The sequence below is a fragment of the Danio rerio genome, chromosome 16, assembly GCF_052040795.2.
Source record: "Danio rerio strain M-AB ecotype USA chromosome 16, GRCz13ab, whole genome shotgun sequence".
Taxonomy (NCBI): Eukaryota; Metazoa; Chordata; class Actinopteri; order Cypriniformes; family Danionidae; genus Danio; species Danio rerio.
This window is the reverse complement of record NC_141036.1, coordinates 31,551,919-31,573,817: the sequence shown is the minus strand read 5'-3', so window position 1 is coordinate 31,573,817 and position 21,899 is coordinate 31,551,919. Positions and strand designations below refer to the sequence as shown.

The window sequence follows — 21,899 nt, the reverse complement described above, 5'->3', positions numbered from 1 at the left end:
TTTGTAATGAAACACTATGTATTTGTGCATACAGTATATAATATATCTTGGGTATTGTGATTGTACTAATCACATCTGGTTGTCGCATTCCTAACGAATAATGCATATGCGTATGCCATCATTATTTTTAGGTTAACTTTCTTAGTTATGCTATATGAGACTTGAAACATTGTATGTTTATTTAAAAATGTGGTCTTTAAAAAACAAATTTAAATGTTTGCATTTTCAATGACCACCCAAAATGTGAACAAATGACTTTTCATTTTCAAACTTCAAAGTCATGATGAAAAAAAAAGTCACACCTAAATTACGATAGTTATTCCAATTTTTTTTTTAAGAGCAGCACAGTGGCTTACAGCAGGTTCAAATCCCGGCTGGGCCAGGAGGCTTTTCTGTACAGAGTTTGCATGTTCTCCTTGTCTTCACGTGGGTTTCCTCTGGGTATTCCGTTTTCCTTCAGTGTCCAGTATATAGGTGAATTCAATAAAACTAAATTGGCCGTAGTGTATGTGTGTAAATGAGGGAGTTTGTGAGTGTTTCCCAGCACTGCGGGTTCACGAGTTAGTGTAGACTCAGTTTTGGTATGCAACTGGATGGTATCCCCTGTATAAAACAAATGCCAGAGTGAGTAATTGGGGGTTCATTTCACTGTGGTGACTTCTGATAAATCAGGGACTAAGCCGAAAGAAGATGAGTGAGTAAATGAGTGAATAGAATACGATGACATCATTAGTCTGAATAAGTGAAGTTTCACAAAGTAATTTCGAGAGGAGCACATGATATGATTGATCGCAGCTGGTCTCTCATCTTTCAGATTATTCCAAACTCACTATAAATAGGCCGTCTGGCATCACTCCCTTATATTCGTTTTTTGAAGAATTCCCCATCCACCCCTTTTCCTCCTTTACCAGGGGGAGCTCTCAAGAACAACCTGATCTCATACCCCCTTACATGCTCACTGACCAGGCGGGAGCCCTGGGCTCAATTATCTCCGAGCTCGGGGTTCTCTTCTGGGACAGCATGCCAAACCTGTTATTATTATCAAGCAATATCTAAGTGTAAACTCTTGAAGTCTTAATGTCAATGAGCAGACACCACAAACATTAATGGTAACAGTTCTGAAAGAATAAAGTATTTCCTAAGATTATTAAACCACCTTGGCACAAATCGCAATGCTCTTCATGTTACGTAACTCCAAACAAGAATTCAGAAGGCCCACCTCCCACAGACGAGGAGTGCCCCGCCACTGCTGAATCTCCTGTTCTACTTCTGCAAATGTCACCATGTCATCACCTCCAGGCTCTTGCACAGTCCTCACACTAAATGGCTTCTTCAAGAAGTCAAACCGCACTTGTCAGCTTTTTTTCCCTCTTTGTATCACAGTTTGACGGTCACGTGACAGATTGTGCTGTAATGCTCGACACACCTAAACTGCTGCTGCGTGTGTGAATGCGATTCTACACTGTTCCAAATATCTGCGGAAGCATCTGAAGTATGAAGGCCTGTTTACACCTTGCATTACCATCCATCTCTGGTTTTCCACAACAGCAGTATTGCCAGCGTTTTTAGATTTTGCTTGCATATTAGTGGCAAGATTATTTAATACCATTGTTTTGGCACTACATATGACTGACAGACGAGTATTTTAATCAATAACACGGTAACATTTATGCTACAAACGTGATGTCATAACACGCGTCTCTGCCTACCACCAAAAGTGGTTTGAGTCATCATTTTTAAGGACCCCATTTGACCTGACCACCACCCGCCCGCCTTATTCTTTTTCCAAAATTACACAGAATTTCCCTGAGTGGAAGGGTCCACCTTACCACCTTTTGGGGGTGGAGACAAACTGTGCTTTTTTCCTGAACCACATCCTCTAAAATGCATTTCCACCTTGACTTGCCGCTGCCAACCTGGTTTCCAAGCAGATCCGCTCTACTTCTGGTTTCCTGCAGATTATACCCAGTTTTTCCCTTAAATGTGTACTTTTATGACTTTAAATCTGATACTGAGGATGTGTGGAAAGTGATATCACTGAAGGACAGTGAGTGTTTAACTTCGTGTCCTCTGAGGAAATGAGGAGGATGTCTGTTTATGTGTGCATGTAAAAGAGAAAGAAAAAAAAAGAGCAGTGTGAGCCATGTGGCCTTTTGAAACGTGTATGAGAGATGTGCATGCAGTTCGTGTTAGTGATATATGAGTGTGTGTGTTTTTTTTCGGGGCTGTCCCTCTACACAGGCAGTGGTTTGATCTCAGGAAATGGTTACAAGAAAAAAAGAAAAACTGAACCTCGAGGTGTGAACATGCTCATCCAAACACTTCTTTAAATTTCAAAGAATTTTGACAAGTGTTCAGTATGACTTCCTGCAGTCCATGATATAAATATACGAACACATTAATGGTGTAATATGAAAAAATAAAATGCATGAAATTAAAAATAGGTATTATTAGGTATGTGTTTGAGTCAAATGTTCATATTTGTTTTGTTCTTCTGGTAACATTTCCTCTAAATTTGAATTTGAACATTTTGTACACTGTATAAAAATGCAGGATTCCACAAGATTCATTCACGTGGTCCCAACAAAAATCGATTAGGTTAAAGTAACAAAAATTAGTGGACACAAAACAATGGGGTATATCCACACAGACTTTTAATTTCAGTCTGCCTCAGCCAGTAATCAAATCTGATTTCTTTAAAAAACAGCAATTTTCACTGCCTTGCTGAGATACGATATAAAGTAGTATCTGACTTAACAAGAAGCACTGCATTAAATTACATTTTTCTGTGCCATGTCTTTAAAATATGGAAATTAATCTGACCCCAGTATTTTCAATGCAGTTTCTGCATTGACCAGCGGCTAATGACTAGTGAATGCTTGAGTCTATTTAACTGAATGTTTTGTCATTACATTACAACATCATTGCTGTAAAAGGAACCTTATGAAATTGAAAATATTCACGTAAACTTTTCAAACTTTTCGGAAACTGTCAATCTGCAGAAAGTAAAACATCTTAACCCTTTAACTGGCCCACCAAGAAACTAAAATTAGTTTGTTTTTGTTTTTTTAACTCTTAATGTCGCTTGTTAACACACTCCATGCGTTTTTTTCAACACATCTCATAATTTCTAAAATATCAACCTCTTCCAAATGGTAGATATGTCGGTTTATGGTAAAAGTACCAGATTTAATACAAATATATGTAAAAATCTGAAAATATAAAATGTAAGACCAATTTATTTTAGAAAAAAAAAAAACGTTTTTGAACACTAAATCATCTTTTATTTTTCTAAAGTATGAAATAAAATATTTTAGATTTTTAACATGTTTTCTTGTTTGTTTTTACAATAAAACCAAAATCAAGTGTAGTAGTGTAACAGGATTATGTTTGATTTTTTTGTAAACCAATAACACTGCCTAGTGTAAACAGTCATTCTTTAAATGATTTTATCAATCATTATTTAAAACAGTCAAAAATTGGTCAATCATTTTGGTAAAGTGGAAAGTTAACGGGTTAAAGTATTGCATGTTAAAGGCTTTCAATACAATATATATGAAACATCATTAATTATTAATGTATCAAAACATCCAGCAACTGAAAAACACATGACAAAGGAGTTTGTCTCTTAGCATGGATTTAAATTATTGTAATGCATAAATCATAAACACTGGATCTCGGCCTGAAGTAGCACATAGTGCCCAGTAGACCACAATTAAAACACACTCCACGCAGGCTCGCTCACACACACTGAAACACACCACTTCTTGCCCATATGGATCCATTTTTGACATGATACTGAATAATTCTGACTGCGCTGTTAGCTTTTGGGATGAGCGTAAACCAGAGGGAAACCTTACGCTCAGTTAAGACATAAATAATAGAGCCGGGACTAAAACTCACACAGGCACCGAGAGATCATTTATATTGTAAGAGTGGATCACAGCGCCTCCTACAGGCCCACAGAAAAATGCTAGATTGAAGACTATGATTGATGTTCGTTATGAATTCGCGTTTGTGTTTCAGTCAGGGTATTTTAAAATTTAAGAGGATTTGTATATTAGAGAACAAACTGTAATTTAATTACGTTTATGACATATATTGAAGTAAATGACTAAATAAACTGGCCTGTTTTGAGTCTAAACGGCTACATTGAGTAGGCTATAGCTGTAACTATGCAAACGTTCAACCCTTAATTAATTATAACATAGCATCAGTTTAAATTTCAGTTACAAATATATGAGTAATGCTCATTATTTTTTCACATCTTTCAGCTATAATCAATCAGAATCCATCCTGAATTCATATTTCATACAATTCCGCCAGTGACCACTAATGTTAATAACTTGCCTTTCCTTTAAACACTTCCTCTGGCATCAGCCTGAACTCCTTATTAAGACCAACATACAATAAACTTGAAGCCCAATCACATGAAGAGATGCAATGTATAAATACCTTGCATTAATTTACAGATTATCTGGTTTCTTTACTATTTTTACTGCTTTACTAAATCTACTAAACAGTAGCTATTATGATTTGACATTTACACACCATTTAAAACAAAGCTGCCTATTGGGTTTGTATATAGAATGCTTTCAGCAATATTCACCCCAAAATGAAAATTTCCTGTTAATTTAACTCAGGCCATCCAAAATGCAATCCAGGGATCTTCTTTGCAGTAGCAAAAGACCTCTTAGCTGAAACTGTGGTCTTTTGTTGTTCATAATAGGCTACAGCACATTGAGTGTTCAGCTTTAACCTTAATCAAAAAAATACCTGAACCAGCTAATTAAGCTCTCACTAGGTATTCTAGAAACTTCTTGGCAGGTGTGTTGAAGCAAGTTGAAGTCAAACTATGCAGGGCATCAGCCCTTAGGGAGCGCATTTGGACACCCATCCTAGACCTTATCAAGTGAAAATCACTGGGGAAGATCTGAATATTATAGTCAACATTATTACTTTTAATCCACAACCAATGTCAATCACACACTTTAGATAACATGGCTATACTACAGAATATTTTATACGTTTACTTAAGTGGTCTCACCTACATCTTAAACATTAAATAAACAATTTAATCTTTTAAAGAAATACTCTTTTGTAAATAATTTTGTGGACTTTGGTTGCACAAAGGCATGCTTGATTTAGTGTTGATGTGACAAGGCTGCAGGCTCAGCTGAATTGAGGTAATAACACACTACATCAGGATTAGAGATGGGTGGAGCAGAAGCTGCAGCTCGTGCACCAACAGCACGTCTGGAATGCACATTTGCATTCAACCCCTTGTTGTGCCACACACTGAAGATATGCAAATTCAACCCTGTCATGCAAATCACACCCTAAGATTTTTTCTCCCTCTGTAGATAAAAGAAAACAAAAGGTGACAAACATTTTACAACATTTTATTGTACAATTTTACATGTTAGTTTGTACAAATGTTTAACAAAAAACAAAACAAAAAAAGTCCTGCTCTGAATTTTTTTTTTACTCCAATTTCCAAATGTTTGTAGTGGCTGGGTAAACTCTTCTGGGGTGAAAACCCTTGAAATGGAGGTTATGAAAGGAAACAAAGGGATTGATGGTCAGAGTTTGGTCCAAGTCCAAAGACTTAAGATTCTGCGTCAGGTTTGAGGGTGGAGTCCGGAGGTCATGCAGGCTTAGGAGCGGGTGTACTTTCCCCAGATGTGCAGCATGAAGACAGATGCGATAAACAGCAGACTCATCACCAAAACTGGAACTGGGCCACTGCGAGAAACAATAGATCCAATTACTGCCAATTCTCCTTATGATCGTTACACAACAACAGTAAGACCGAGGGACCTCTAGTGAAGGAAAAACACTAAATTCAACAACCAATTGTAAAAATTCAGGGTATAAGATTCATTTTTTTCCCGCACTTGACTACAGCGTTTTTAGATTATGGGTTGTATTTCCAGTTTGAGAAACCAATTCCATTCAACACAACAAAAACTAATTATTTTGAAAATGTGCTATAGACAATCCTTATCAGTAGTGAAAAAGGCGGTATGCTTTGCAGTCGTGAAAATGTTACGATTGGTATTTTAATGCACCATTACTACAGTAGTGCTTCGTTAATCTCAGGAGTAACGTTCTAAAAATAGCCCGCAATAGGTGAAATCCGCAAAGTAGTCAGCTTTATTTTTACAATTATCATAGATCTAGAAATACATTTAAGGCTGTAAAACCCCTCACTGCACCATTTATCTAGTTTTCTCTGACACTGTCTTTAACATTTGTGTAACTTCTACTTTCCTTTGGCCCAAACCTTTTCTTATAAAAGGGCCAAAAATTTAATCCAAAGTTAAATATACCAAACTGTATTACATTAAATTTGGTCATTTGTTTGCTTATTTAAAAATTGCTATAAAAAGTCACTTTCAAACATATCAAATGATGATGCAGTATGCAATCCCATTTATAACACAATGGAGCTCAATACATTAGTCCAACTGGGCCTGCCTTTGCCTTGATTTGCTCACCAATGTCTTGTGCATTGTCCTCTATCTGTCATGTGACAGTATTTACATTTTAAAAGTCTGGGGCCAAACCAAAGATTATCATGGACCAACTTTGGGCATGACCAACTTTAGCATGTCCACAAGTCCAAATTATGTGCCATGGTGAGCATTTTCCTCTGCCTTTTGGGTGCTACTGTGGGTGCCTTTAGCAATGCAAAATGTTGTGTCAACATTATGGGGGTTGTTGGGGAGAAAACTTGCAAACATACAGTACAGAACTTCAGAGACACACTGCTAGCGACCGAAAATGTATGTAAATTTGGCAAGCTGAATGCATTCTGTACTGTACAGCCGACATGGCACAAAGGAGATTTATCAACAATAGTCCACAGCCAATCAGGGCGCAGAACACAATGTGCAGAATCAGGACACAATGTGCTGTTAAAAAAAACAAAACAAAAAAAAAACAACATGTCGAATTGTGCCAAAAACAAAAATAAATAAAAATCTGCGAGGCCGCGAAAGGTGAACCGCATTGTGGCGAGGGACCACTGTGCACTAAAAAAAACTATGGGTTCCACACAATTCCTTCATGGTTGAACACAAATGGATTAAGTTAACTTGGTTGTTTTTACAAATTTATGTGGATTGAACTAGAGAATTAAGTTGAGGACACTGGCCTTCCAGGACCACGTTCAGACACCCCTGGTTTAGATGATCATTTTCCTCTGTGTAATCCCTACAGTACAGTTATTTAAATCAGTAATATTGTGGCAGATATTCTTCGCTTTTTTAATGGTCTACTGAAATTAATTTGTTTTCTCAAAGATGTTGCCTTTTAATATTCCATTAGGAATAATGCCTCATTTTTCTGCCTTATAGTTCACGGACTGTGTACAATTTAACTGAAGTTGCTTCCATGATTCACACATGGCATCATGGGACATAAAATGTATAAGTGGGATTTAAATAAAAAGTTCTGCAATAACTTTCTCCTCCCAGTGGGCCAATCAGGACTGCTCGCCTTGATCATGTGACAATACGAGGTAATTAGGATTCTAAATAGGCGAGTAGGACAGTGTTGACGAGCTAGGTGGAAAATGTGGGGCTTTATTAAAGCAGGAACTGACCATCCCTTGAGTCGCTAGGCAGCTGTGTAACCATGCCGACTGAAGGCCCACCCCTCAGGCTTTAATTGATGTGACCTTTTCCAGCGGAACTTTAATTAAGCTCAAAACACACAGACAGACACACACACACACACACAAAACCTAAAGAGTGAAAAATACTTCACACACATTACTCCACAGACCCTCTTACTGGAGGAGACTCTTGACTGTAAATTCAGCCACAGTAGACGTGCTCAATAACATTCTCACACGCAGAGCTAATTCATACATATATCAAACTAAATAGATGTTAACAATCTAAAACAGTGCTTTAAAATACTAAAAACATCTCTGCAGATGGCTTAAAATACAGGCGCACACGCACACTGCTGTAGGAGGGGAAACGGCAGGGGAGACATCAAATAAAGACGGAGGTTGAGCCCATGAGGCCAATTTCCTGTCGTTAAAATTTCATGTTTATCCTTATAAATGCTAAACCTCTCAGAAGCCTCCGCCCCTCCCTTTCGTGTCACTTCCTGTTGAGCTGAGGGGATGAATTAAAAATGAGCGTCTGTGTTGGTTCTTTGTGCATCGAGTATTTCAGCTTTTTATTTTTTTCTTAACTTAAGCTATAAAAATGTTTAGCGTGTTTTCTCAGGTGGTGGATTTTGTTCTCCACACACCCACACTTTGTTAATATAAATCACTATGACCAGCAATAATGAAGTAACAAAAATAAGGTATGCAAGCATAAAATGTCACAATATGATTTACTTATGATTTGATTTATTGAGGCACTGAATAAAATCTGAAAACAAAACTGACTTTGTAATATCACTAACTTAATCCAATCCTTTTATTGTAGCAAAGTTGAGTCTGACAATTATTATTTTCAGAAAACTTCTACTTAAACTAGTGTTGTCACGATACCAATCAGTACTGAGATTTAAAAAAAAAAAAAAAAAGTCCATTTCAAGCTAACATTTAAAGGGCACCCGTTTTACCCCTTTTTCAAGATTTAGGATAGGTCTTGTGTCTCCAGAATGTGTCTAAAGTTTCAGCTCAAAACACCCATCAGATTATTTATTAGACCTTTCAGAATATTGGATTTCCTGCTTTGGAAACACAATGTAGCTGTTTTTGCTGACTGTGGCTGTATTTCTGTTTTCCCCGCCCACCGTTCCCATGTGCCTGTCAAAATGACACCGTCTCCGGCCGCATCAGATAAACAGCAGTGACAGATATGAAGAAAGCAGATGTCAGGTAACGTTTGTGAGAAATACTACAGTAAGAACTTTCCCAATGATTATTTCATGTGGATTATTTCAAGCGATTCTGAAATGATGAGTCACATGCAATGTCGTTACAAATTTCACACACAGACACACACAGAACGCGCATTTAACTTGGCACTGTTTTTCCACACCGACATGACAAGATACACGTTAATATCCACTGCTGTATGGATATCCATTTTGTTAATGTACTAAATTAACCTGATTTACCATCCACAAACCAGAATTAAAGCGTCTTTAATATTTGAACTGACATTCGGCTGTGGTGATCTAGAAAGCAAAATTGCCAAAAACGTTTTAAACTTGTAAAACTAATTCTTGATGATTGATGATCACAGAGAGCTGAACTGATCTTTTAATCCCAGTTGCTTTGCGCACGTCCTGTTTTACTCACATATCACAATTTATTCATCATATCACGTCCTGATATGATTATATGCATTATTACGGAGGCATGGTAATACGCAGCTTTTAATTTATTCTATGGAAAACTGCACTCCTATGTCATGTTGCAGTGGGGCTCATTATGGGGAAACAAAAAAAAAAAAAGATTATTTTAAAAAGAGAGAGAGACTTATTGTCTTTACATTACCCCAATATGGCTGTGGACACACTACACCTGCACACAGTTCTGTCCAAACAGCTTCCGAATGATGATTTTTATCATGGGTGCCCTTTACGCACTGTTTAGCACGTTTTTAAACGGCACTGATTGACCATTCTGTTCACATGCTCAACAGAAATGACTGTGATCGGCCGTGAAGGTTATCAGTTGACCAAACTCACTGCTGTTTACAGAGTGTAACCACTGACACAGGGACACTAGAGCATTTTAAAGGGTGAAGATCAGCTGGTCTGTTTATAAGCTGACAATTGATTGATCCGCTGATGAATCGACTGATCTTGACAGCTTTGAAAGTTGAACACACTCAGCAGCACTCAATTGTTAGTGGGAAATGAAAGTTTTTAAAATGTCACTACCAATACAACACTAATTTAAACTAAATGAATGTATGTATAACGCCAGTAATAAAAAAAATCATTAATTTTTTTTTTACAAAACTACAGACATTTAAAAATGAAATATTATAAAAACACTAGTTTAAATTAGAATTATTTACTCTGTAATACTAAAATAACATTATTTATTAGTTTATTTAATAGGTAAACTTCTGCTTAATAAATGTCTTTCAAAAATAAAGTTATACTACAAATAAAGTTAGGTGTAAAATGTAGGCTTCATTTTTAAGTATTTATATATACACATTTATATAGGCTTCATTTATTTTGTCAGAAAATACAGGACAAATATGAAAAGTGAAATTACAATTTCAATTAATTTTGTTTTATTATTTTCTATTTTAATAAATAATAAAATGCAATTTATTACTGTATTGGGTGAAAAAAAGAAGACAAAAGTTAATTATTATAAATAAATTTACAAATACGATTTAGTTTAAAAAAATATTAACATTGCTGTTGTGGATCAGAGGTGCTGCTTAATGTTTGCAGGAACACATTCTTTTTGTGGTCTCTCATGAACAGAAATGAATCATTTACATTAATATGTTTACCTCTGTTTTAAATAAATGTAATGTTTAAATATTAGCAAGCAAAATACACATTAAAACAACATCTTACAGACCATGAACACATGAGCAGCTGTTTAGTGTGTTTTTCTTTTGTTTTTTCAGACTTTGCTCAGTCTTGGTCCAGAAAGAGTCGTGAATGAATCCCTTTATGGTAATACTCACACTTTAAGCCCTGGTGAATCTTCAGTGTAAAAGCGCCACATTCCTCCTGTGCCTGCAGAAGCTGTGGATCTGCCTCCGCTGCGTGCACTGCTGCTTGTGGCTTTCCTGAGGGAAACAACAGACAACTTTAACAATATAGAGGTGTCAAATTTAATAAAATCAAGCTGAATGTGAAAACGCTGATTAGAGCCTGACTATCAGTTCTGCAAACAACTGTATACAACCTAATCATTGTGACTAAATAAACATCTTTAGGTCTGCTGATCAAACCACAGAATGTGACTGATATACTTCAAACAAACCTCAAACAAAAACTGGAGTGACGTCTTTAAAACAAAAACATGCTGAAGAAAAATTTTTTTTAGCAGTTCAAAAGAGCCCAAGCAAATAGCACAGACAAATTTCACTTGGAGGGGTTAACACTGCCTTCTTTGACTTGGACATCGTTCTATTCGCTGAGGCAAGACATCAAGGGTAAAAAACAAGTTGTCATTGTTCTAATTCACCTTATTCTGCAATGCAAAGCTCTTCTCTATGATTGTTTTTGAACTTCCTATTGACTTGAAAATGGGGGAAATGACTATGAATAACAAAAACACAGTAAATAGTCAAACTACTTGCTCTACAAACAAGTTTGTAACTATAAATTAAGTAATAAAATAAGAAAACTGGAAGTGACATTCTTGAACCAATAAGGACTGCCTGATTGCTTTTATGTGAAAGAATAAGTTCAACAGTTAAAATTGAAGAGTAGTTCTACATGAAAAAAACTGTGTGTGTGTGTAGTGTCCATGTTTCTGTAAACCTGCATGCTTTAAATGAATCTACAGCATCAAGTCCTATATAAATAAATGTCATGGTCGGAGTAGTGCGTTGACACATGCACTCTGGTGCTCACAGTGACCCAAGTTCAATTATTTCCTATACATTAAAAAGTGCAAACCACAGAAAAAAATAAATGAAATAAGCATCATGTAACATGACTGGAGTGCTATTATCAAATGCTTTCTTAACTGTTGTTTTCTCACCACTGTAAATTTATTTTTTTTATGGAAAGGAAGCTGCAGTGTAAAATGACTTTCTGCAAATCTATCTGCAGCATGAGGATTCTCACTAATAGTATACCACTGGTTAAGAATTTAGAACTTATATTTAATCCTAAATAAAGAGAAAGATAAATCTCACAGCATTTCAGGACATTTTTAGCCCAAGCAAAACTGTTCTTGCAGGATTTTTACCTTTGTCTGGCTGAGGTACCAGCAGTGCGGGGAGCCACCGTCTTACTGGGGGAACGGCTGGAGGCACCAACATTTGTTGCACTAGCTGCGGGTCCAGGCTGAAAATTAGACAAAAAAAGAACTTGCTAAACCACACAGTGAAAAGATTCATGATGCTTCCATCCTTAAGCCATACCCTTTTAGAAAAGGTTAATAACGCTACAGAAGATACTATAAAGGAGTTAATAATTTAATTAAAACTCAAATATTACCAACTGTCTATTTAAGACAGATATCATATGGGACTACAAAACGTCTTCATAAACTGCTGTAGAAAAAGTTATAAAACATTATGTTAAAACCTAGACTATAGTGACAAAGTAGCATTTACACTTGATGGTAAGCTAGTATTCATGCTGAACGAGAGTCAGATTTAGACTTCAGAGCTAGTGTGAAGGACCAAAAGAGCCACGTCTGCCAAACAAACGCAGTGATTGCAGCTGTTGTTCAAACCAACCCAAAAAAGTACACATTAATCGTGTGACACGAGACTAAATATTATATCATTAAAAACCCCATTTGTCAATGCTTGAAACTCATATATGAAGAACTGCTAAGTAAACATAACTAATGTTAGGCTCACTATTGCAATAACGGTAACTTACGTTGTTACAGAGCACTACAGGCTAGACTGCTAACAATTTAGATATTACTAACGCATAAAAACGCGTCGTACGCTAAATATAAATCCTCATAGAGATCAATGGATGTATTAAGAAACTTACCATTGTGTGTAAAGCTGTGTTTTAGACGACTGGCAAAAAAAGGATGAATCTAGATGACTGACTCTGTGACTGAACCCCAGCCGATGCAGACCACTAGAAAAGAAAGCCTAGTGATGACGTCTCGCTGAGAAGGCCACGACAGCTAAAGAAAGGACCTACATAGAAGCCAGTAGCGTGCCTGATCTAAACCGTGAACCTGAGCTTTACCTTTTAACGAATTTAAGATGTGCTTTGATTCTATATTTGACAGAAGTGCCCCGACGATTCTAATACAAATTAACAAAACTACCCGATGCTGCCTGGCTTCAGAGTTTATTTTGCGAAAAACTTAAGGCGGGATTAGGTAGTGCAGTGACGTGTCAAATGCGATGGGTGATGTGTACCGAATTGGGCAGACATTTTGGCTCAATCAGGAAACCAGTTTCCTTAAATCGCCAACTTTGTGCCATATTTGTTAGTCATTCAAACAGACAGACGAGTTTGTGTCAGTGAACGTGAAAGGTAAGTTAAGCGTTTTCTCGGAACAAAAATTTTAAAGGTCGTTAGCTAATATGGTGGATTTTACTGAGTCGGTGTAACCTTAAACAAAACATGAGGTGATGTTACATTGTATTTAATAAGTAGCAAGGTAAATACAATGTCTAGACTTTAATGTAACTTAATATATGCTATTGGGAATTAAGATGACTATTTCTGCTCAGGATAATCAGTCGAGCTTTTTTATACATATATCTGTACAAGTTTAATAACGTAATAACGTATAATAACTCTATAATAAAGCCTGTGATAGAACGTGACCCAGTGACATGAAAGCATGAACGCGCGTAGGGGCGTGTGCGCGCTCTGGCCTGTTGTAACAACACAGTGACGTGACACACTTGATGCGATTAATTATCCCATGCATTCGTTTATGTATGCGACTTTTTAATCATATTATGGGGATAATTTTGAATTCATAATTAAGCAAAATCAGACAAAAACTTTTTTTTGGGGGAATTCTTTCGTTTACATTAAGGTAAAATTGAAATGGTCAAATGTCGGTGTGTGACCGATTGTAAGTCGTTTACTCTCATTTTACCCTAAATTTGTGTCCAACCCGATTACGTTACTTTCTGTTGTTGAACACAAAAGAAGATATTTTAAGATATTTTACTTCCACCTTAATAATAGGGTTCAGTACGTCTGGCTACATACTTCCCAATATCTTCTTTTATCTCAATATCAGTGTTCACCTTTTCGAGAGTGAGTAAATGTCTGTAAATCCTCTTTTTTGGGTGAACTCTCTCTTAGAACAAGTGTGTGTGTAAGAAGTTGAAAATTGAACAATGTATTTGCCAAGCTTAATAATGAGGCAGCGAAAACTCCCCTTTGACTCTGCAGGTTCCTGTCAGGACAGTATGGTTCGGGTGGTGTTCCTGCACCCTGATCTGGGTATAGGTGGTGCAGAGCGTCTGGTGGTGGACGCGGCTGTAGCTCTGCGCTCTCGTGGATGTAGTGTTCAGATCTGGACAGCGCATTATGACCCGCAGCACTGCTTCTCCGAGACTCTCTCTCCTGACCTGCCGGTGGTGTGTGTGGGCGATTGGCTGCCCACCAGTGTGTTTGGTTATTTCCACGCTCTCTGTGCTTACCTGCGCATGATCTACTTAACTATTTATCTCGTGCTCTTTAGTGGAGAGGAGTTTGATGTTGTCTTCTGCGATCAGGTAACTATTAATTATCAGAGTTATTTTTGCATCATTTTGAAATCTTTCTGTCGACAGAATTTTGTCAATGAATAAACCATTGCCACTTTTCTGGCAATCAATATTTTAACTTGTGTGTGACAGGGTGCATCATTACACAATATCTGAACTAATCTCAAGTGGACTAACATTAAGATGAATCAATCAGTATTACATACAGTTGAAGTCAGAATTATTAGTCCTCCTAAACTATTAGGCTCCTTGTATATTATAAGAATGTTGGTTGAATCATCTTATATATATATATATATATATATATATATATATATATATATATATATATATATATATATATATATATATATATATATATATATATATATATACAGTTGAAGTCAGAATTATTAGCCCCCCTTAATTATTAGCGCCCTGTTTATTTTTTTTCCCCAATTTCTGTTTAATGGAGGGCAGATTGTTTCAGCCCATTTCTAAGTATAATAGTTTTAATAACTCATTTCTAATAACTGATTTATTTTATCTTTGACATGATGACAGTAAATAATATTTTACTAGATATTTTTCAAGACACTTCTATACAGCTTACAGTGACATTTAAAGGCTTAACTAGGTTATTAGGGTTAACTAGGCAGGTTAGGGTAATTAGGCAAGTTATTCTATAACGATGGTTATCCGAGACTATCAAAAAAAATTAGCTTTAAGGGGCTAATAATTTTGTCCCAAAAATGGTTTTTAAAAATTTAATAACTGCTTTTATTCTTGACGAAATAAAACAAATAAGACTTTCTTCAGAAGAAAAAATATAATCAGACATACTGTGAAAATTTCCTTGCTCTGTTAAACATCATTTGGGAAATATTTAAAAAAGAAAAAAAATTAAAAGGGGACTAATAATTCTGACTTCAACTGTGTATTATATATATATATATATATATATATATATATATATATATATATATATATATATATATATATATATATATAATACACACATATCTTACGTCAAAACTTTTATTTTGGATGTGATTAATATAAAACTGAATCCTTAAAATGATAAATCACAATGTGCGGATATGAACAGGATCTTGATAAAGCTCAGTTTTCACAGGATACAAAGGCATATCACTGTATAGGGATGGACAAATATAGATAAAGATGTTCCATCTCTGGATCAATGTGTACGTGGCACTAATAGTTTTTTTTAATCCGTGTTTATTCTGTTACCCTGCTCTGGATGCAGTGTTTGGATTTTTTTTCTTTTCCCAAAATGTGTGTGTTTTTTTTATGAGTTATATATTGATTTTTTTTTTTTAAAGACCATGAATGTAGATGAGTCTAAGCAAATAAATAAGATTAATATGATGGTGAGTTAGTCATCATGGCGAATTCTATAACTGTTTATGGCAAACAAAAATTATATTTAGATATTGAACATGTAGTACTGGTTAATCATCTCGCCACAAAATAAAACTCTGACATAAATCACCAGTTTTGTATCACCTTTCAGACAAAGCTTAAAATGTAAATGAATAATTGCCAGATCAAAAACACATAAAAATATGCTGTGGCAGTAAATTGACCATGCAAGAGGTTTGTTCCAAGTCAGATACTGCATCCTAAAAAGTTCGCAATCAAAGACTGATTGTGGTACTGCTGCACTACAAATGCTGTCATAATGCAAAGGCTTCTTCAGACGCAGCCTTCAAATGCGTCATTTGTTATCTGGAAAATGTATGCATCCTTCATGGCTCAGACTATCCTAAGATTCATTACACACATTTTTTTTTAATTCAATATGTTTCAGTTTAAATATTTTTTTCAGTTTCCTTAATAAAACGTCCCAAATACAAAAACTTAAATAGGTTTCAAATGTCAACAGAAGCTGTCACGGTTGAAGACTAGAGCAGTCATTCACAGTCCTTTCTATTTGAGAATGCTTGGTTTAGCCTTAATGGATTTTGTATTGGAAAGCAGCTAACTTAAGCTTTCCCAGAACAATGATGTCACTAAACTGTCTCGGGCAAATGTCTAAAAGAAGTTTCTGTATGGCCTGATAGAGCAGTTCATTAGTTACAGCCCATTTTAAATCAGACACGGAAATAAAGTGAGAGAGATACTGTATGTGTGAATTACTTGCATCTGTGGCCTCTTTATACTAATAAACTACAGATGATGTGACTTTGATTACTCCTAAATAAAGATGTCTCCCCTTTTTGTAAATGTATAGAATCAGTGGCAAAGCTGTTTTATCAAAAAAAAAAAAAAAAAGAGCTGTGCTCCTGATTGTTTCTGTGCTTTAATCCGATGTATTTAGTCCTAAAGTGCCTGTGCATTCTGTGATTCCACAGTATTCAGACAGACCATGGAATAAATCTGCATGTACTCATGCTCATTCTGTCTTACTCATTCTGTCTAACACCACTCAAATTAAGCACTGCCTTCAGGGGCTTTTTTACATGCAAGATTCTGTTATCCTCAGTGGGGTAAAGTAACAAAATACTCAAAATTACTGCAATTGAGTATTTTTTTTTTTTAGGTATTGTAATTTACTAATTAATTATAAAGTACTTCTATTTTCTCTTGAGTACATTTTTGTTGTTTAAATTCATTCATTCATCTTCTTGTCAGCTTAGTCCCTTTATTAATCCAGGGTCGCCACAGCAGAATGAACCACCACCTTATCCAGCAAGTTTTTTACGCAGCAGATGCCCTTCCAGCCCTTTTGCCCTTCTGGGAAACATTCACAAACACATTCATACACTATGGACAATTTAGCTTACCCAATTCACCTGTACCACATGTCTTTGGACTGTGGGGGAAACCGGAGCACCCGGAGGAAACCCACGCGAAGGCATGCAAAGAACATACAAACTCCACACAGAAACGCCAACTGAGCTGAGGTTCGAACCAGCGATCCAGCAACCTTCTTGCTGTGAGGCGAACGTGCTACCCACTGCACCACTGCCTCGCTCTGTTGTTTAAATTACATTTTTTAAATTACAATACTATGAAGCAAGATTTAAAATTAAGTAATTCAACACAAAAAGGACAGAAAACATGTTATATATATATATATATATATATATATATATATATATATATATATATATATATATATATATATTTCTTTTATTATAGCTTTTAGCAGGCACCAATCACATTTAAACAAATTTCTTCTTTAATATTCTGATACAAAATTTTATATAATATCCAAAATTGTAATATGTAATATAAAATGTATAAGAAACATTTAGCCAACAAAATAACCTTGGCTCTTAAGAAAACTGATCCCCAAGCAATACTTGTAGGACGTTAACATCCTTTTTTTTACCAATTGAGTTTAAACAGCTTTCTTCACTTTGGTACTCCTATTCAAAATGTAAAAGTATAAAATGTATAGGAAACATATAGCCAACAACATAACATGCATAACATTCAAGCTCTTGGGAAAACCAATTCCCAAACTGTGCCGAAAACACGCGGTGATACTTCTTGTTGTTGTTTTCGTATGGTGACATCCAAACGCACTACCGCCACCTACTGATATGCACGAAGTGACTCTCCAGAGTGAGAGTTGTCGATTTGAAGCGTCTCAGTCTCATTGAATCAACATGTTCTGATCAAATTCATTTGATTATTTCTTGATTCAGTTTCAAATAACATGAATTAATCATTTAACATATGTAAACTTGATTTGTTCTCTTCAATCTGACAAATTTTTATTTTGTAAATCCAATACATACCTAGTTGATTTTTTTGAGTGTACAAGTCATGTAGAACAAATAATTGCAAACTGAAATAAATATAATTTCATTATATGGTTTGGAATTGGATGTTTTATAAGAATATTATTTGTTTTGCGCTTATTTTTAGCTAGGAATTTAGCTGGATCGCAAAATGTGCGACTTTTTGTTGATTTTTTTTTTTTTTGTTGGATTCAACACAAACTAGGGGGTCTGAAAGAATTACTTTTACTTAAGTATGATTTTTCAGTACTCTTTCCACAACTGGTTATCCTGACATGTTGAATTTTCTTTGAAAAAACTGAAAGAGTCATGCACTGTATGTTTTCGCCATGTGACTTGGATTACATTAAAGGCATTGTTTTTTCTATCATTTCAAGGAGTTCCTGAGAATCAAACTGTTACGCTTTAGAAAAACCATCGAGAGACACTTATGGCTCGTTTCCACTGACTGGTACAGTGCGGTACGCTTCGGGTCGGTACGGGTCACCTTTATCAGTCTTGCGTTTCCACTACCAAGGGTACCCTTTTGGTGGGCGTGGTGTATGACAGAAATTTTCAGTCGCATCATTCTCGTTCAAGGAAATGTCTACAATAAAGCTGCACAGGTCATTCACATATCATATTAATAGCACTTCTCACAAAACAGACGCTTTACACACATAAATACTTCTGTATAAATGTTTATTTCCAACTTTTCTATGAACAGGAGTTATTATAACTGCAGATCAATGACAGTGCAAAATAGCCTACTGTAACATCTATAATTATATAAAATAAATAAACAAATGAACATATATGAACACATACACTCCCTTACAGTCTCCGATATGTTACCAGCTACAGAAAAACTACACACATCATACATTTCGTCCTTAATTAGGTTCAAAACAACACAATGTATAGCCTACAGTCAGTGAAAACCTCTCATCGGTGTCTGTAATCTTCAGCAGCCCATGTAAACTCTGTTAGAGAGTAATTCCATCATTCCCAGTTCATATTAGTCCAAAAGGTGATGCTAAAAATTAAAACAAGGCAGTTTGTTCACATTTCCTGAAGAAATAACATGCTCCTTTTTCCCGGCTTTTTTCCGCGCTTCACTCTCGCGTTTGTCCTGTTCTTTCTGAATTGGTTACTCTCGCATTTGTCAGCTTCTCACGGGATTGGGTTTCCAAAGCATGTCAATAATCAAGCGCAGGTTTTTTTTTTCATCAGCTCAAGAAGTTTGTTATTTCAGATATAGACGCACTGCGAGCGCAAGGAAGAAAGCGAAATCGCTCACGCGTAAAAAAACTGCAAGGCACAGGGTAGATTCTGCTCTACTCCATGGCTGTGTGGCTGTTTATCAGGACGATGATGTATGAATATATAATTCCGCTGTAATCTCTCGCTGTGTATTTCAAACATGGCGGGTCCTTTGTTTACATTCTGGCTTGTTGTAAGCAAATGTCGTATCTCTGTAAACCAATAGCGTTCAGCTGCGTGTCTAGCTCCGCCTTTTGGTACCCTTTTCTTGTGTTTGGGACCCTTTCGAAAGGGTGCCGAAAAAGTGGTATGGTACGGTTTGGTTCGGCTGAACCAAACCGTACCGTACCACTCAGTGGAAACGGGCCATTAGAGAGAACTTCCATAGTGCCATAAACAAGGACATTTTAGATATTCATACAACTACAAGTTTTAATTTCATGTGCCCATTTTACTCTTTCAGGTTTCAGCGTGCATTCCTTTTTTGCGTTTGGCACGTCAAAGGAAGAAAGTCTTATTCTATTGTCATTTCCCTGACCAGCTACTGACACAGCGTCGTTCTGCTCTGAAGTGCCTGTATCGAGGGCCAATTGACTGGTTCGAAGAACTGACCACAGGCATGGCCGATCGCATTCTAGTCAACAGCCAGTTCACCGCCAAAGTCTTCAAACAGACGTTTCCCAAACTGTCCGAGATCCACACTGACGTCCTTTATCCCTCTCTGAACTCATCAGCTTTCGATGATGAAGTTGAGGGTCTCGGTGGACTCCTCCCTGAAGGACGGAGCTTCATTTATTTGTCGATCAACCGCTACGAACGCAAAAAGAACCTGCCATTGGCATTACAAGCATTAGCAAACCTGAAGGACCGACTGTCAGTTGGAGAATGGGAGCGTGTGCACCTTGTAATGGCGGGAGGTTACGACGAGCGTGTGGTTGAAAATGTAGAGCACTATGAAGAACTGCGCTCACTCGTGACCTCTCTTGGCCTGGAGGACCACGTCACCTTCTTGCGTTCGTTTTCAGACAAACAGAAACTGTCTTTGCTGCATAACAGCACTTGTGTACTCTACACTCCCAGCAATGAACATTTTGGGATTGTCCCTATTGAATCCATGTATTTGCGCTGCCCCGTTATTGCTGTTAACTCCGGTGGACCACTGGAATCTGTGGCGCATGAAGAAACGGGATTTCTATGCGAACCCACACCTGAACGCTTTTCGGAAGCCATGCAGAATTTCGTTTCAGATCCTAAACTAAAGCAGAGAATGGGACAGGCTGGCAGAGAGCGGGTACAGCAGCGCTTCTCAATGCAGGCCTTCACCGAGCAGCTCTATAGTCATATCGCCAGCCTTACCCAATAACCAATCATGACATCATAAAGGCCATTCTGCTTCGAACCGAACATTCTGCCAGTCCGGTTGCCATGGAGGGACTAATGAAATTATGTCATCTCTAATGAAAGAAAAGAGCAGTGCCAGTTAACATGGCTTAAGAGTTCAATAAGAGCCTTGAAGAATGTGGAGCACTCATCCAACCCAGAGGTTAATGAATTATCGTGCACCGACCACATTGATCAAGCATGTCACAGCTAGGCCTGAGGACCATATGTGTACGAATTTTTTTATGCCGAAGGACCATTAAAGAGTTTCTTGGGCAGAGATCGATAGAGAAGTTTCAGTGCCCTGCTGTGTTCGCCAGCGTCTCAGCTTTTGTTTAGTGATAACAATGGAGGATGTAAAGAGTTATTAAAGTCTCCAACTAAAGATGCTCATAATAAGTTTGCTGGAGTAGAAAAAGAGAAAAGTTTTGTTAGGACACTGAAGGTCATGTGCTGTATTGGGTTTGAGGTTGTTACTGACTGTGAATCTCCTCGTGCTATTGATATGAGACTGAAGACCCGAATAAATGAGATGCTGCATCTTGTTTGTGTTGTTTGTCTTTGTTTGTTTTATTTTTGGATTTACTGGAGTGACCAGATGGAACGGTCTTGACCTTTTGCATTTCCCATATTTATAAACCAATTTAACACTAAAATAAATATACTTAATCCGAATCAATTGTGACATTGTGTTGTTTTAAACAATATTTTTTCAAAAAATGTGACTTGTTTTTAAAACGCAAACAGTTGAGATTAATTAAAATCACATTTGTTTTTTTTATTTTTTTCAAGGGGTGGCTCTCCAAAAGAATATGGCATTTTGCCAATCATTTCACAAGTTTGCAACCACAGATTATTAAAGAATTTGTATTTCATTATTTACAAACTAGTTATTTAAGAATAGTTGGGGCTGTTTTAAGATCATTCAGAAAGTAAATTATTAATAAACTATTGAAATTAACATTTATAATTCTTATTATTCAGACATATACTAATAGTTAATTTGTATAATAATAAATGTTTTATTAACTCAACTTCAACCAGTTTTGTGACCTAATCTAAAGTGAGGACTATTTATGCTTTATAAATCAATTATAAATGACAATTAAAGGCTCAGTTATATTCTTAACAGGAAAAAAAGAAAACAAATGACTAATAATTTCTAATAATTTAAAGATACACAAATTAA

General features: G+C 36.4%; 2 protein-coding genes across 2 annotated transcripts; one reads left to right on the top strand and one right to left on the bottom strand.

The window, feature by feature from the left end:
- Positions 1-5,386: 5,386 nt before the first annotated feature.
- On the bottom strand, positions 5,387-13,041 carry sec61b (SEC61 translocon subunit beta). Its single transcript, NM_001002527.3, is given in 4 exon segments — positions 5,387-5,745; positions 10,638-10,742; positions 11,876-11,973; positions 12,640-13,041. Coding segments are annotated over 4 exon segments (294 nt in total). The 5' UTR covers positions 12,643-13,041; the 3' UTR covers positions 5,387-5,657.
- alg2 (ALG2 alpha-1,3/1,6-mannosyltransferase) lies at positions 13,035-21,255 on the top strand. Its single transcript, NM_001104936.2, is given in 3 exon segments — positions 13,035-13,140; positions 14,020-14,345; positions 19,794-21,255. Coding segments are annotated over 2 exon segments (1,209 nt in total). The 5' UTR covers positions 13,035-13,140; positions 14,020-14,036; the 3' UTR covers positions 20,694-21,255.
- The last annotated feature ends 644 nt before the right edge of the window (positions 21,256-21,899 follow it).